This window comes from Chelonoidis abingdonii, chromosome 6, assembly GCF_003597395.2.
Source record: "Chelonoidis abingdonii isolate Lonesome George chromosome 6, CheloAbing_2.0, whole genome shotgun sequence".
In the NCBI taxonomy this organism is placed as follows: domain Eukaryota; kingdom Metazoa; phylum Chordata; order Testudines; family Testudinidae; genus Chelonoidis; species Chelonoidis abingdonii.
In genome coordinates, this window is record NC_133774.1 from 109,288,673 (window position 1) to 109,304,553 (window position 15,881).

Consider the following 15,881-nt stretch of genomic DNA (forward strand, 5'->3'; position numbering starts at 1 on the left):
TACACTGTGCCTTGAGACTGCCTGGAATCCAATGCCAATAAATTTTCTAAAGAAATCCAAGTTGAGGACTTTCCTGGATATGCATGGAAGTCATGTGTTCTGTGGCATGCCAAGCCTCAATCACCTTTTGCATTAATTTCTGAACTCAGCTCACATGTATTTATTTATTGGATTTTTTAGAACATGCTCATCGCTATGAGGTGTTCCACTACCACAAGTAGCATTTATTCACACTTCTCTGAGATAGGAAAGTATGATCATACTAATTTTGTGAACAGAGAGTGAGGCACAGAGATTATGCATCTTGCCCAACATTGCACAGGAAAGCTGTGGCACTGTAAGGAACCGAATCAAGCTCTGAGGATTTCTATACTGCCTACCATAATAGCTCAGCTCCTGACAAAGGCCATACATCCTTCATATAAATATGTATTGATGGTTTAATTCAGTAAATTTTCAAAATTGAACCACAGTTTGAAATGGTCTCAAAGACACCTCCCATCCCAGCCACCGCAGCTCGGCCCATCTTCCTTCTCAGGGATGATCACATAACTTCTCTCTGCAAACTCTGGGAAGAACTTGTGTAGAAAGTTTTCAATGTATGCTCAGTAATGGGAGGAAGAGACGAGTGGTTGTTGGCTTCACAAAAATAGCACATTTTTAATTTGTAGTCTAGCTGACCATTGCCCCTCCTCTTTTTTTTTTTTTTTTTTTGAGATGCCCTTTAACAGTCTTTGGGCTTGTCTACGTGGCACCATAGAAGGCTCTACATGGGCATGAAATATAGAGCACTCCAATTGCCCCACATAGACAGTGTTGGCATAAACTGAAAGTTAGCTAGTGCACGCTGACGTAGTCCTGTTTGAAATGGGATTACATCAATGCACACCTTTGAGTTTTCACTGGCAGGGTCTACAAGGGGCAGGCAAAGCGCTCTACAATTCACACTACTGCACTGTGTAGACAACCCCTTTGTAAATAGTCGGGGCATTTTAAAGTCTAATCCAGGCAAAACTGCAGCTGCCAATCCTTTTCCCTTCATAGAACCCATTCCCAAGAAATAAATGGGCCCAGCTCACACAGAGGAAGCAGTTTTAGATCTTCAGGAAGATCAGTTCAGTTCTGGGGATGGTTATGGAAGGGGAAAGAAATTAGGGTTTTTTCTAAGAGGGAGAGAAAACGCTGAGTGTAAAGAATAAGGGAGGCAAGGAAGATAAGCTTTAAAATGTACTAATGGGGGTGGGGGGTATTTTAGCTCCACACACAGGCATTAAATGTTCCTGTTCCTAGAAACATCACACTGCAGCAGCAGAATCAGTCAAGTTTCTCTTCTCTTCCCTAAGGATCTCCTCCCACTGAGGGACTGTATATACTGTACCTGCTCAGATCTCTGCACTCTGGGTGCCTTTTATCATTGTAAAAAACGCCTTCAAAATAAAAGAAAGCAGATTTGTAGAGATCCTTGGACAGAGAGAGAGAGAGAGAGAGACAACATTAGTACTACAAAAAATAGATTAAACAATAGAAGCCTTGCAAAATGAAGCTTATTTGTGGTGCACTTTATGTACTTACATTATAGTTGTTGGTATCATTCTGTCAGTTTTGAAGCAGAGCTCCTCACTGGGGAGTTCGACTTCAATATTGATGTCATAATATGGCTTGTTGCATAGTCACTGGCTACAGTGTGTGATTTTTGAAAACAATATAAAACTAAAAATTAAGGGAGAGTTACTCTGTTGACTGCAAACTGATCATGGTGATACATTATCTACTGAATGATCTAGAGGTCTCCCCATTCTGCTATTCACAGATTTCTTAAAACCCATGAGCAGCATTTACAGAATTTAGGCACAAGTCTCCAAGTGCTAAAAACTAGCCAGGTCAGAGCAGGCTGTGCCACAAGACAAGTCATCAACTCTATTGCAATCCTGCACCAAAACATAAATTAAAGGAGGCCATGTGGCAACAGTTACTACTCACACCTCCATAAACAAGACAGACGTGCTGTTCTGGAAGGTAAAATCATCCCCTTTTGGGTGCTCTGAAGAGATCCAGCATCCCTCAAAATGCTCTCTTAATTACACAGTTTGTCACACAGACAGGCCATTGTACCACACATTTTCTCAGAGGATAATTAACGTTTTATACCATTCATATCAGCATTAACGGGGCTCACAGAATTCTGCATCGCCAGAAATTACTGAAGCTAGCCAATGAGTATCCACTATTTATGCAACAAGTTGTGTGACAAGACTGTGTAGATTAACTCTTATATAAAAGAGTGAGCTCCTTTGCTAAACTCTTTCATATCAACAAGGAAGGAACAAATAAAAAAAGAGGAAAAACGATTTGGCAAAATAACCATGTGTTATTCTGTTAATCAGCTGCGCTTTACAATACACTGAGAGCTGTACATGTGGACAGGCTAAAATTAGCAGCAAGTAGTATTTATATGAATAGAAAATACAGTCAAATCATAAAGCATTTTTTTTATTATGGGTTTGGGAACTTAAAACAATAGAAAGGAGACAAAAGGAAATAGATTAACCTCATAAATATATAGCTTAAAGTCAGTGAAGAGCCTGCACAAGGGCACTCTCTCTCTATAGAGATGTTTATATGTACACCTCTACCCTGATATTAACGCGAGTTTGCATACAACGCAGTAAAGCTCTGACATGCTGCTCTGAGCAGCGTGTTAAGGGTGCTGGGCCAAGCCATGGCCGAGGGGTTGGATAAGGGGCAGAGGGTCTCGGGGGTGGTCAGGGGCTCCCCACCCCTCCAGCATCTAGGAGGCAGGAGCTGGGGGGGGGGTGCTTTTGGGTGCCCTGTAGTCCAAGAGTGGCCCTGGAGATTAGCGGGGGGCCAGGAGCAGCCTGCTCCGCTTCCCTTGCCCCGGCCGTGTCGCTTGGGGGAAGGGATCCCCCCAGCACTCACTGGCAGTGGCAGAAGCGGAGCAGCCCGGCTCCAGCCCGCTCCACTCCACCAGCTCCCAGCTGCAGTGCTCCATTTCCCACCGCAGACGAGTATGGGGGACGTCCTTTCCCCAAGCTCCCCGCACTCACCTGCGGCGGGAAGCGGAGCGCCACAGCTGGGATGTGGCAGAGTGGAGTGGGCTGGGGCCTCGTCGCTCTGCTTCCCACCGCAGGAGAGTGTGGAGGACGTCCTTTCCCCAACCTCCCCATGCTCACCAATGGTGGGAAGTGGAGCGTCACGTTTCGGAGGTGGCGGAGTGGAACGGGCTGGGGCCGGGCTGCTCTGCTTCCCACCGCTGCCGGTGAATTCCTGTCGGGGGGCGGGGGGTGTGGATAGGGGTTGGAGAAGTCAGGGGACTGGGAGAAGGGGGGTTGGGTCCTGGGGGTGATTAGGGATGGGGAGGGTCTCTGGAGGAGGCCATCAGGGAATAAGGAACAGGGAGGGCCAAAGCAAGTTCAGTATAACACAGTCTCACCTATAACATGGTGAGATTTTTTGTCTCCCAAGGACCGCATTATATTGAGGTAGAGGCGTATAACTAAGGAACAGCGGGAACCACTGCATAAATAAGGCAGATGCCAATTTCCCCTTAGGAACATCCCACAGTAAATTATAGATTACTTTTTGGAGAAGCTGGAGTTATTTTTTAAATAATCATTTAAATGGGGACAGAGAAAGGTAGTTTATCTACATTCAAAACTTTATGCACTGATCAATTTATTCTCAGACGAATACCTTTTTAATTTACAAAGGTAAAATTCTGTGAAGAAAGCAGAAGGCTGCTTTGCGATTTTAGCTGGACTCTATATGGAAACATATTTTAAGAATGTAGCCCTTCAAATAATTTTGTTGTAGTTCAGGAATGTTTTACATATGTTACATGTGTAATTGTACATAGATATAAAATACAATAAAATACTTGTGTATATGAATGTGTTAACTGTAATTTTAAGATGTCACAATAAGTGCAGAGTGTGTGTTTTTTTCCATATTTTAATTGCCAAGTAAAACAGAAGAGCCGATGTCTCACTCTGACAAGCATCTGGTAAATAACTTTAGCTGTAATGGTTATGTTCTAGTGCTCAGAAACGTGAGGTATTTCATAGACCCTAGTAATAGTTAAACACTCATTTTTTATCTTCAGAGCATTCTAAAATTTATACTAATGCATCTTCTAGCCATGCATCGCAAAAAGCATTCTGCAAAAGTCAGTAAATCTCTCTCAGATTACAGATGTATCCTGGAATTAAATATGGCCTCCCACCATGATATCTGGATACTCACAGAATTATGTAATCCAACTGCACCGTTACATTTCACTGTTGGTGGGGAAAAAAACCAAACCAAGCACAAACACGTACACCCTCATCCCCTTTACATTAGATGATTGTACCTTGCTAATCTGCTCTGGTGCCTGGTCAGGGTGGCTGCTGAACTCACCACCCATCTGAAGGTCGCTGACACAGGAAATGGAGTCTCTGAGCTCAGTGAGTTTTTGACTGCCCAACACAAGCACTGTCTGGTAAGGTTTATGATCTTTATGCTACAAAAGAAACAGTGAGCAGCCTTCAGTTAATAACAGGGCCAGAATGTCTTTACCACCAGCACGCTACAGAATGCCTAACTGGGGTCATTAGCAGCACAAGGCCTAACTCCTCCCCATAAAAGGCTGACATCAGCGTTCCACAGCCCCTGTAAATCTGCCACCAGTTTTTAGAGCAAAGGAACTAATTTGAAGCACAGACCTTAAGCTTTTCATGATTGCAAGTAACTAGAGCTGCCAACCCTCCAGGATTGTCCTGGAGTCTCCAGGAATTAAAGATTAATCTTTAATTAAAGATTATGTCATGTGATGAAATCTCCAGGAATTCGTCCAACCACAGCTGGCAACCCTACAAGTAATCTGAGTACAACTGTTGGCCAGCCCCACAGAAAGTATGTTAGCTCTAAATGCTACACATTCTGATCTGCAGTAAAACTACGAAGTTACTACTGAACCATTAAGAAAAAAAGACTTCCACTTTTACAACTACCACCTTGAATCACAGAAAGCCAGTCTCTGGCAGCCTTTGAGTGTGATTTATGGTATACTTATTCTGGGTCTAAGACCTCCAATTTGGATAAATGGTAGTAACACCTACAGGCTAACTGAGAAATAAGAACGCTCAGTCTTGTGTAGCATCTTACTCCGTGTATGATCCCACTGATTTCAGTGAGACTGCTTGTGGAGTGACACTATTCAAGGTGGGAAAATGTATCAGACTCTGACCCAGAGAATTTTTAATACCAACCTTCTGAAATATGACAGGATAGAAGATGTTCAGAGTTAGGAAAAGTTCTCCTTCCTCAATTAGATTTGCTGGATCTTCTGGCCTCTTTCCAGTTGCATGAGACTCCTAGGAAGATAAAATGTTAATACATATGTCCAAGTGCATTCTACTGCAATTTGTACAATGGTCCAGAAACTAAACGTGGGAGAAGTGTCCGAAAACAAGAGACTCTTGCTAATGATGTACATGATTTGAGGCCTCTTTACTCAATCCAAATGTCAAGCAAATCCAAGCCAAGAATTCAGCTCCACCATGTCTCTTATCCTCAGGCACTACTTCCTATAGCACAAACTAGCATGTTCTGGATATGAGCTGAAAGCATTTTTGTTAAGCTCTTTCCTTAAGATGAAACCCCAGCTGTCAAACAGAGTAAGGGAGGTAATTTCTTCTCTCTCTAACAACCAGTCTCCCAAACAGTTGGGGACCATTGCCCCCAAATGAAAACAGACTTCTGGCTGAAAAAGGATTTCACTGCAATCCGGCCACCACAAAGTGCTCTTTAGCTTTAATAGCACAGATGCTTTCTGCTGCTGTAGCCCTGTGCAGAGATAAGTGCTAGTCCTTGAAGTACAAGCTAATTGGACTCTATCACTGGAATCTCTTTTGCTAAACAAAACTCAGACTATCTAGTATGTTTTACCTTCAATAATAAATTCCATTGGAACTACTGACATTGCCATATTAGAGCATCAGTTGCCGTACATATGCCTCCTTTTTAAAGAGCTTGGCTCGCAAGACTGCTGAGTAGCTCCCACTGTTTTCTAGAAAATATCTGTGCCAACTCATTACCCCCAATTTGTTTTTAATTTGTTTCTTATGTATACTACACGTTAACACACACACACACACACACAGGACAAGGCAAGGGGACGCAGCAATGTTAAGTGCATGTAAGTGCAAAAGGCCCACAGAGGGCAATTCCTAGCTCTCATAATGTTTGGTGTTTTTCCTTGTATAATCAACTGATTCCAGGAGCTGGAAATTTAGGATAATTTCACCTTTCATTTTAAAAAGTTTGTCCATTATGGTTGTGGATATTTTTGTTTTAAATTAAAGATGAGGTCATGACACCATTCCATGACTCCTGACCTCTAGGCATTGCCTATAGTGCAGTGGTTCTCAAACTTTTGTACTGGTGACTCCTTTCACATAGCAAGCTTCTGAGTGCAACCCCCCTCACCCCCCTTAAATATAAAAAAAGTGTTTTTAATTTATAACACCATTATAAATGCTGGAGGCAAAGTGGGGTTTGGGGTGGAGGCTGACAGCTTGCAACCCCCCATGTAATTACCTCGTGACTCCCTGAGGGGTCCCGACCCCCAATTTGAGAACCCCTGCTATAGTACCTATGCCTTAATCGTATTATGTCTGTACAGCACCCAGCACATTGGGGCTCCCATATAAAACAGTAACCATGTTATTATCATCATCATAATATTATGATAATGCAGGAGTCAGCAACCCTTCAGAAGAGGTGTGCCGAGTCTTCATTTATTCACTTTGATTTAAGGTTTTGTATGCCAGTCATACATTTTAATGTTTTTAGAAGGGCTCTTTATATACAACAATAGTTTAGTTATATATTATAGATTTATAGAAAGTAAATAAGGTTTTTAAAATGGTTAAGAAGCGTAATTTAAAATTAAATTCAAATGCAGAGCCCCCTGGACCAGTGGCCAGGACCCGGGCAGTGTGAGTGCCACTAAAAATCAGCTCGCGTGCCGCCTTCGGCACACATGCCATAGGTTGCCCATTCCTGTGATAATGCTTAGAAGCCTCAGCCAAGTTTGGAATCTCATTGTGTTAGGGACTCTACAAACACAATGAGAGATAGTCCATGCCCCAAAAGTGTTGCAGTGTGGGCTACCCACTTATAGGAGCATATGTCATCTTAGTCAGTCATTGTTTGCAAACTCATAGTACAACAGTGTGAATGATATAGTTGGCTTCACCAGCAAATCAAAAACACAAAGCAAAGGAAGTCCTTGAGAGCGGTTTTCTCGACAGGATTCAATTGTCTTGACAGTCTGGGAGGAGAAGAGGGGAAAATCTTACCATTTCATAAATAAATGTTTCTTGTCTGCAAGTGCGATCTACAATTATGGTTTCTTCTCGCCTCTCCAGGGCCTTCTTTCTAATTCTTGATAGGGTAGAGGGCAACAAGAGAGAGAGAAGGCAAAATGGCATTATAAAGCCTGCTGTTTAGTGTAACTAGGTAGATTTTAACACGACATGGGAACTGCAATGCTGGTTTAAAATAAAACAGCCTAAACGCTTCCAGAGAGATGAGGCTTGGCCAACTGGTCAATTGACCAGTTGAATAACATCAACTGACCAATCAGTTGACCACCTGTTATTTGACCATTGTCAAATATTCCAGAAATAATGTTCTGATGTAGGCGGCAGCCTCTCTTTTTATTACATCATGGTGTCGTAAGCCTACATAAATGTCTCGATTACTCACTTGGCTTTATGATAATGCCACCTGTTCAGAAAAACTAATTGAAAGTTGAGCATCTAGATTGGCTGAAATCTTCTAGAACAAACATTGTATGTATGTATGTTTATCTTTATATATCAAACCATCAACGTATTTGGCAGTTTACAAAGAACATTAAATAGGTTAAGATCCAGGGTGGAAGCCTGGAAGGGACTTAGGTGTTACAAGGCTGAGCATTACAGTACCTAACTTTCAAACACCTGGAAAATCAAAAGACCAACACTGTGGTCCACAAGGCCAAGTTAAGTACCTAGGATCCCTATACTATAAAAGGGAAGAGAGAGGTGCCTATGAATGCGATCCACAAAAGCCAGCATACTAGGCAGGGAGCCACCAAAGCTAGCTGAAGAGCAATGCTGACAACAGGGGCATGTGCTAAGCCCCCCACCTCTTGGAGTTAGGCACCTAAGTCCAGGCTGCAAGGAGATACCTACCTCTCTTAGTGATCCATGAATGGGAACCCGCTGCCTCAAGTTAGGTGACTTAGATGCCTAACATATTTCCTGAACCAGTGAATTAGTTAGGCAGCTGCCTCGTTCCACGCAAAACAGTTGGAGGAAGAAGAGGTTGTGCCCACCCTATAGTGGTTAGAGCATTCACTTGGGATGCAAGAGACCCAGATTCAATTTCCCCCCTTCTGCCATAGGGAGAGAGAGGATTTGAATAGGGGTCTCACATCTCTTAAGATGCTTTAACCACTGAGCTATAGAATATTCTGATGTGGAAGCACTCTTAGGCCCCATCTACACGACGTGTGAAATTCGATTTTAGATATGCAATTTCAGCTACGGGAATAGCGTAGCTGAAATCGAATATCTAAAATCGAGTTACTCACCCGTCTTCACCGCGCCGAATCGATGTGCGCGGCTCGCAAAGTCGAATCCGGAACTCCGTTTGTTTTGGTGGAGTTCCGGAATCGATGTAAGCGCGCTCTGGGTTCGATATATCCCCGTCTAGACGAGACGCGATATATCGAACCCAGAGCTTTCGATTTTAACGCGCCGAAATGGCGCGTCGTATAGACGTGGCCTTAGTCTCCCCTGTTGAAACTGTTCCACTGTGGATAAATAATGAAAGAAAGACTGGAGCAGGGGGACTGGATGCCAGGTCCCACCCCTCCCAGGTGGGTGCCCTAACCATTGGGCTACAGAGTCATTCTCTCTCTCATAGTTATAGAAATCCAAACTACTTCTGTTAAGTCTCATTTAAACAAGAATATAAAGTGAAGTGTAAAATAAAAAGTAGTATAACAAATTCCTTTCAAAGCATACTGTAAATCCCCTCCTAGAAGAAACTACAAATCTCAGGTACGGCATAATACTGTTGCCCTGCAATTTTCCAGTTGGAAGTAGAAAACGGTGGCATCTAGTACTTTCTTTGATGCAATCCTATTTATTTCCAAGGAACATACAAAGTCGCGTGTCTGAAATCAGGAGGAACCAAGAACAAATGAAACAGTCTCTTAGCGTACAGCCCCAGGCCTCAACACCAGACCTAAAAGCTGTCTCTAGCTTTTTCCAGGTCACACTGTCCTTATAGGCTGCTGGTTGGCTTGTTTTTAACCTCTACCCACCAGGCCCACCCTCTGATCTGTGTCTTTTGCCTTCGCTCATGCACCCCTCAGCAAAACCACTCAGTCCAAAGCTTCTGGGTGGGTTCACAACCCTCTTTTGTTTTACTTGGTGGATTTCTGATTAACTCAGTCTCTCTGTTATGTTAATTGAAGGATGCATTCACATCCAATCTCAAAGAAGTATTAACAACACAAGGTTTCACCCAGCTCATAACAATATTAAATATACGTGTTCACATAGTTAATATTAACACACATTAATTTTCATTATATGTGCATGTCTGTTTACCTGCAGGCTACTGAAAATAACACATTTGGAAAAGCAAGACCCTTCCCCCAACACTAATTCTAACTTTAAGCCACAGATCGCATTTTCTTTTTTCTAGACAGGCAAAAAGAATGTCAAGTACCATCAATGAATCAAGGCGTGTGTTGGCCAAGCATGGGATAGTTTAATCAAGGTTTAAAGTGGACCAGAAGTGCTGGGTTTGTTACTACCACATGATGGCATTTTAGCAATTTAGGGCTCAGAGTGTTGTGATCTCGTTACAACCCAGGAACTGCTTCTTTGGACATAGCAACATAAGCATCCTATCACCAGAGATCAGCATGCCTCAGACCCACCTCGCACTCTGGGAAAATCTCTCTCCCACCTTTGTGTCAGTTCCATTTTATTATTTATGTTTAACTTCCTGTTTCCTGAGCATCTGATGTTCTTAAAATCTCATGCTTCAGGGCTTCAGCTGGTCACCTGCAGGAGTCAGAAAGGGACTGATTACCCCTCAACCCCCACTGTAGGTGTGGTTGGTTTGTTTTTTTGTCTCTATAGAATTAGAGATGGCCGCAGTTGTCGATGGAACCCTAGACGGAATAAGCCAGTACTCTGAAGTGGTACCGAGGATTTTCTCTTCGTTGCTTGGTTGGCTGGCTCTTGCTCACACACTCAGGCTCTAATTGGTGAGACTGGCAATGACCTTGGGGTTTTTTACCTGCAGGGTGGGGTGTAGATCTCTTGACAAGGTCACCTGGGAATAGCTCATTTAATTCCCTGTCATTGAAGGGTCCTCAAGCAATGTCACACCTCAGTCTCCCTGTTCTGTTTATAGCACACAATAATTTAGCCTCCTGAGGCCTATAATATTTAGCGGTTAGGTTTAATATGTGGTTGCTGGGTGGTGTTGATGGCCTGTGATTTGCAGAAAGTCAGTCTAGATAATGTGGTGGTCCTTTCTGGCCTCATACTCTAAGCATCTCTAAAAGTCCAAAAGCATCTCGTGTTAAAGCTCAGCAGCCATATCAGAATCTCATGTACTATAACTGATAGTCTTTATTAAATAAGATCCTTCAATGCAGATGGCATGAAAAATCTCTATTTTTTTGCTCCAGAATTTTTTAAAGCACATAAAGCAGTGGGTTGGTGCAACCTACGCTCCCCAAAGATGGTTTCCAGATCTTTAATGTATTACTAGAAACTGCCCAGCAGATATACCATTGCCTGAATGACATATTATGACACTATAGCAGTTAAAGAATTTATCTTATCCAGGTTCTGATAATGGCATCAAAATCCAACATACCGAAGAGTTACTAGGCTGCTGTCTTCAGAAATAATCTCTGGATCTTCTTCTTTATCAGGGGACTTTAACATGTCAATACTGAAAATAAGAATAGCTGTTATATATTTTTTCATTCTTCTTTCATAATTAAAAATCAATTAAGCTATTCAACAAAAAATATATACAGGCAGTCCTCAACTTTACGACGTTAGGCTTACGACAAACAGCACTAACAGCGTTTCTGAATTGACACCCTGTTCGACTTACAATTGGTTTTGACTTTACGATGCTCGCTCCCGCAATGGAGTGAATTGCGATTCTGAGTTACGACGTTTCGACTTACAAAGCAATTTTAAGGAACCAATTGTGTTGTAAATCTGAGGACTGCCCTTATAGACAAAACACCAGGAAACAGATATTTATATTGTAAAGACCTAAATGAATAGCTAAAACAGGGTAAAAGGATGGTTTATGGTCAAGACACAGGACTGGAAGCCAAGAAATTTGGGATCTGCACCTCGCTCTGCCACAAACTGTGCATGTAAACCTGGGCAAGTTGTTTAATCTATGCCTCAGTTTCCCAATCTGTAAACTAAGGGATGTACTACTTACCAATTTTACAGACGTGTTGCAAAGGTAAATGTGATACTGCTTATGAAGTGTTTTGTGCTCCTGGGAGGAAAAAGGCTACAGAAGTGCAAAGGATTATTAGTTCATAGTAGTTCCTTAGTATTTGGTTTAGAGTCATGCCTAGCCAAATCAACCAGTTTCCTGCTTTCCTTCTAAGGTTTTGTTGAAATTGGAAGTGAAAATAAATATTCCTTTGGTTTTGTGCCTTTCGTCAGAGGAACTCTTAGTGCTTTACACAGGTGATTGAGTCGAGGCCGCTCTGTGAGAGTCAGTTGTAGAATACTGGAAAGACCCTAGTTCTCCTGAACCCCAGGTTAGTCTTCCAAAAGTTTACTAAATTATGAACAGAGTACAAATGATAAAGCTTCCCAGTTTTGAGATAGGAAATCTGTGCAAAAATTTGGACAAGATTAAGTCCTTGTCTACACTGGCAAGTTTCTGTGCAGTAAAGGCGCTTTCTGCAATGAAACTCCTCAAGTGTACACACTGGGAAACCACTTTGTTCACAGAAACTGCGCTGTTGCAATGCTATAAAAAAAAAAAACCACACCCCAACAAAGTGTACAGCTTTCTGCGCCGGGCCTACAGCGCCGCAGTGCCAGTATAGACACCCTGGTCAATTACAGTGCTGCGATTAGCCTCCAGGAGATGTCCCACAATGCCTGTTTTCACCTCTCTGGTCATCGGTTTGAAGTCTACTGCTCTGCTCTCAGGTGATCAACTGTCAGCACCAACCTTTAAATTCCTTGGGAATTTTGAAAGTCCCCTTCCTGTTTGCTCAGCAAAGCATGCAGTGGTCTCAGCGCATCTTTCCAGGTGACCATGACTGCTTCGCGCACCAGGTGATCCCCTGCTTGGAGCAATGCCGAGCTGCTGGACCTCATCAGCATTTGGGGAGCGAGGGCTGTCCAGTCCCAGCTGTAGCAATTATGATATCTACGGACAGATTTCACAATGCACAACAGAGACACTGCAGTGCAGGGTCAAAGTGAAGGAACTGTGGAACACCCACCACGAGGTGTGGGAGGCAAACCGCCACTCCAGTGCCGCACCTGTGAGCTGCTGGTTCTACAAAGAGCTGGACACGATACTTGGTGGCAACCCCACCTCCACTGCAAAGGGCCCCATGGATACTTTGGGGGCTGGTGTGCCAGTCGAGACTGGACCGAGCCAGGAGGAGGAAATCTTGGACGGGATGTGGAGGGGGACCCAGAGGCAGAGGACCACTTGGAGGTCAGAGATGCATGCAGCCAGAAGCTCTTCTCTACCCTGGAAGCAGCAAGCCAGTCACAGCAGTTGGAGCTTGGTGAAGCGCAAACAGGAGAGGAGGTCCCTGATAAGTGACTGTGATTTTGAAAATCGCTGAAGGAAGTTGTTGGGGGAAGGAGGGTTGCAGAAAGCCAGCTTGTTTTCTGCGTGCTGAGCCTGTGGGGAAGGATTTGCAGAAGGCAGGCTTGTGTCTGTGCGATGCACGTACCACCACATGGCTAGTCAGTGGCGGAACAGGGTATTGACTGACTCTCCCTTCACAGGAATCCGCCTCTGATCTCCACGAATCTCTCATGGAGATACTGGGCAATCCGATGCCACAGGTTTGTTTGTTTTTTGGCAGAGCTGCTTTGTTTCTTGCCCCATTAAGGGTAACTTTCTCACGCCGCTCTGCCGTCATGGGAGGGGGGGGGGGAGAACACATGCGATGGACCATTGATCCACACAGGCGAGCCACCGAAGTGACACCCTTGGAGAAGACTGTCTCCTTGATTCCCTGCTCACCCAGCGAGATATCTTCCATAATGAATACAGCCTGTGGAAAATGTGGGAACAGGAATGATTTTTATTCCCCTCCTACAGTGCTAGCTCTCCCCAAGAGCCACATACCCAGTGCACAGTATTGTCCGGGAACACTGAATTCCCATGCACCTGCGGCTACTCACCAGCCAGTTAGTGATAGGTATGTGAATAGTGGTTGTGTTTTAAATCACTGATACAGTGGTCTGTGTGTTGCAAACAAAATTGCTTCTGTAAAATGTTGCATTTTGGCTTCACAGATATGGCTTTGGGAGTCCAGCCTCCCTCTTTGTTATCGCCAGCTGAACGGCTGCACAGGATTAGAAAGCGGCCACGAAAAAGTAGAGAGGATCTTCTCCATGATGTCATGATGCACTCCGTGGCAGAAAAACAAGAAATGAATGAGAGGCGGGACAGCGAGCAGAGAGAACGAAAGGAGAACGTCGTGCGCCGGAATGAAGCCACGGAGCGGCTCTTAAACATTATGGAATGCCAAGTGGACACGCTTCAGGCGCTCCTAGCACTGCAAACCAAACAGCTCTGCACCCGCCCTCCCATGAAGCTGCTGTCACATAACTCTTTCCCATGTGCCCCACACATACCACCAACACACACTTGTCAACATCCTTGCTCCAGTCAGTACCTGCGGCATTCCACACATGCCCCGTCACAGTCCAGCCCACTGCACTCAACACCCATCCCTCTGCAGTTTAGCCCAGCTGAAGTACAGTACCCACTGCACTGTACTCCAAAGGACAAGGTTGCATATGATACCTGGACATACACAAATCTTTAATCATCCTGGGACCCCACCTCCTCCTGGGACCCTACCTTCCCCCATTCCCCTCAGTGCTGCTACATCTTTTGTCTCTCCCCCCTGGTTGTTGTTTTTTAATAAAAACTGTTTTGGTTTGAAAGCAATCTTTATTCTATTAACTGAAAGGAAAGAGAGCCCTGCAAAGCAACAGACAATTTTCTTAAACCTTCACAGTGCATCGTCTGCACCAATCACAATCATCTAGCATTACATGCACTGCACTCCCAAGCATAGCAACAAATACTAGTGTCTTTCAGCTTCAAATTGCTACCTCAGGGCATCCCTGATCTTTATGACCCTGCACTGCACTGCTCTAACAGCCCTGGTCTCTGGCTGTTCAAATTCAGCGTCCAGGCTGAGCCCTGAGTGAAGCTTTCACCCTTCCCTTCACAAATATTATGGAGCGTACAGCACGCAGCTATAAGCATAGGAATATAGTAATCAGCAAGGTCCAGCCTCCCATATAGGCAGTGCCAGCGGGCCATTAATGGCCAAAAGCACACTCAACTTGCTCAGCCTATTGTTGAACCGTTCCTTGCTGCTGTCAAGGTTCTCCATGTATGGCTTCATAAGCCACGGCATTAAGGGGTAGGCAGTGTCTCCCAGGGTCACAGTGAGCATTTCGACTTCCCCTACGGTGATCTTCTGGTCTGGGAAGAAAGTCTTTGCTTACAGCTTCCTGAACAGGCCAGTGTTCCAAAAGATGCAAACGTCATGCACCTTTCCGGACCAGTCCATGTTAATGTCCATGAAATGTCCACAGTGATCCACAGGCGCCTGGAGAACCATCGAGAAATACCCCTTCCAATTAATGTACTCGTTGACTAGGTGGTCTGGTGCCAGAATTGGCATGTGTGTGCCCATGTACCGCCCCTCTGCAGTTAGGAAAGCCCATTTGTGCAAAGCTATCCATGTCATGCACATTGCCCAGAGTCACGGTCTTTTGCAGCAGGATGCTATTAATGGCCCTGCACACTTCTGTCAACACAAGTCCAATGGTAGATTTTCCCCACTCCGAGCTGGTTAGCAACTGTTTGGTAGCAGTCTGGAGTAGCCACTTTCCACAGTGTAATCGCCAAGCGCTTCTCCAATGACAGGGCAGTCTCATTCTCATGTCCTTGCACTTCATAGCTGGGGAGAGCTCATCACACAGTCCCATGAAAGTGGCTTTCCACTTTCTGAAAGTTCTGCAGCCACTGCTTGTGATCCCAGATGTGCATGACGATGTGATCCCACCACTCACTGCTTGTTTCCCGAGCCCAAAAGTAGTGTGCCACTGTTGTCAGCACCTCCGTGAATGCTACAAACACTCATGTCGTAGCTACTACTTGTAGTGAGATCAACGTCAGACACCTCTTGCCTTTGCAGTTTAAGGAATAACTCCGCTACCTCTCACGTGTTAGTGAGAGCGAGCAGCATATTGGTCATCAGTTCGGGATCCATTCCTGCAGACAGAAGAGGCAGAGCGTGCAATACACAAACCGTTGAGAGTTGGCGCCAAATGCAGACGAAAGCACAGCGATTGTTGGGATGGGAAGCAATGCATCACAGGGCTTTGGGACAGGACTCAATATGCCCGGAAACCCCCTCCGCCTTCCCAATAATTAGTGGCAGAAGAGGAAGAGATGCTCTGTGGGATAGCTGCCCAGAGTACACCATTCCGAATACCAATCCAAGTGCCAAACACACTATTGTGCAGGCAGCTGAAAGT

The 15,881-nt window shown here is 44.4% G+C and overlaps 1 protein-coding gene across 1 annotated transcript in view; it reads right to left on the reverse strand.

The window, feature by feature from the left end:
• SNAPC3 (small nuclear RNA activating complex polypeptide 3) overlaps positions 1-15,881 on the reverse strand; it is a 35,489-nt gene that overhangs the window by 6,130 nt on the left and 13,478 nt on the right. The window contains exons 2-6 of the mRNA XM_032791714.2: positions 10,957-11,034; positions 7,362-7,446; positions 5,268-5,372; positions 4,370-4,519; positions 1,379-1,461 (exon numbers count right to left, since the gene is read on the reverse strand). Coding sequence (XP_032647605.1) covers positions 1,379-1,461; positions 4,370-4,519; positions 5,268-5,372; positions 7,362-7,446; positions 10,957-11,034 — 501 coding nt within the window. The remainder of the gene's footprint in view (positions 1-1,378; positions 1,462-4,369; positions 4,520-5,267; positions 5,373-7,361; positions 7,447-10,956; positions 11,035-15,881) is intronic.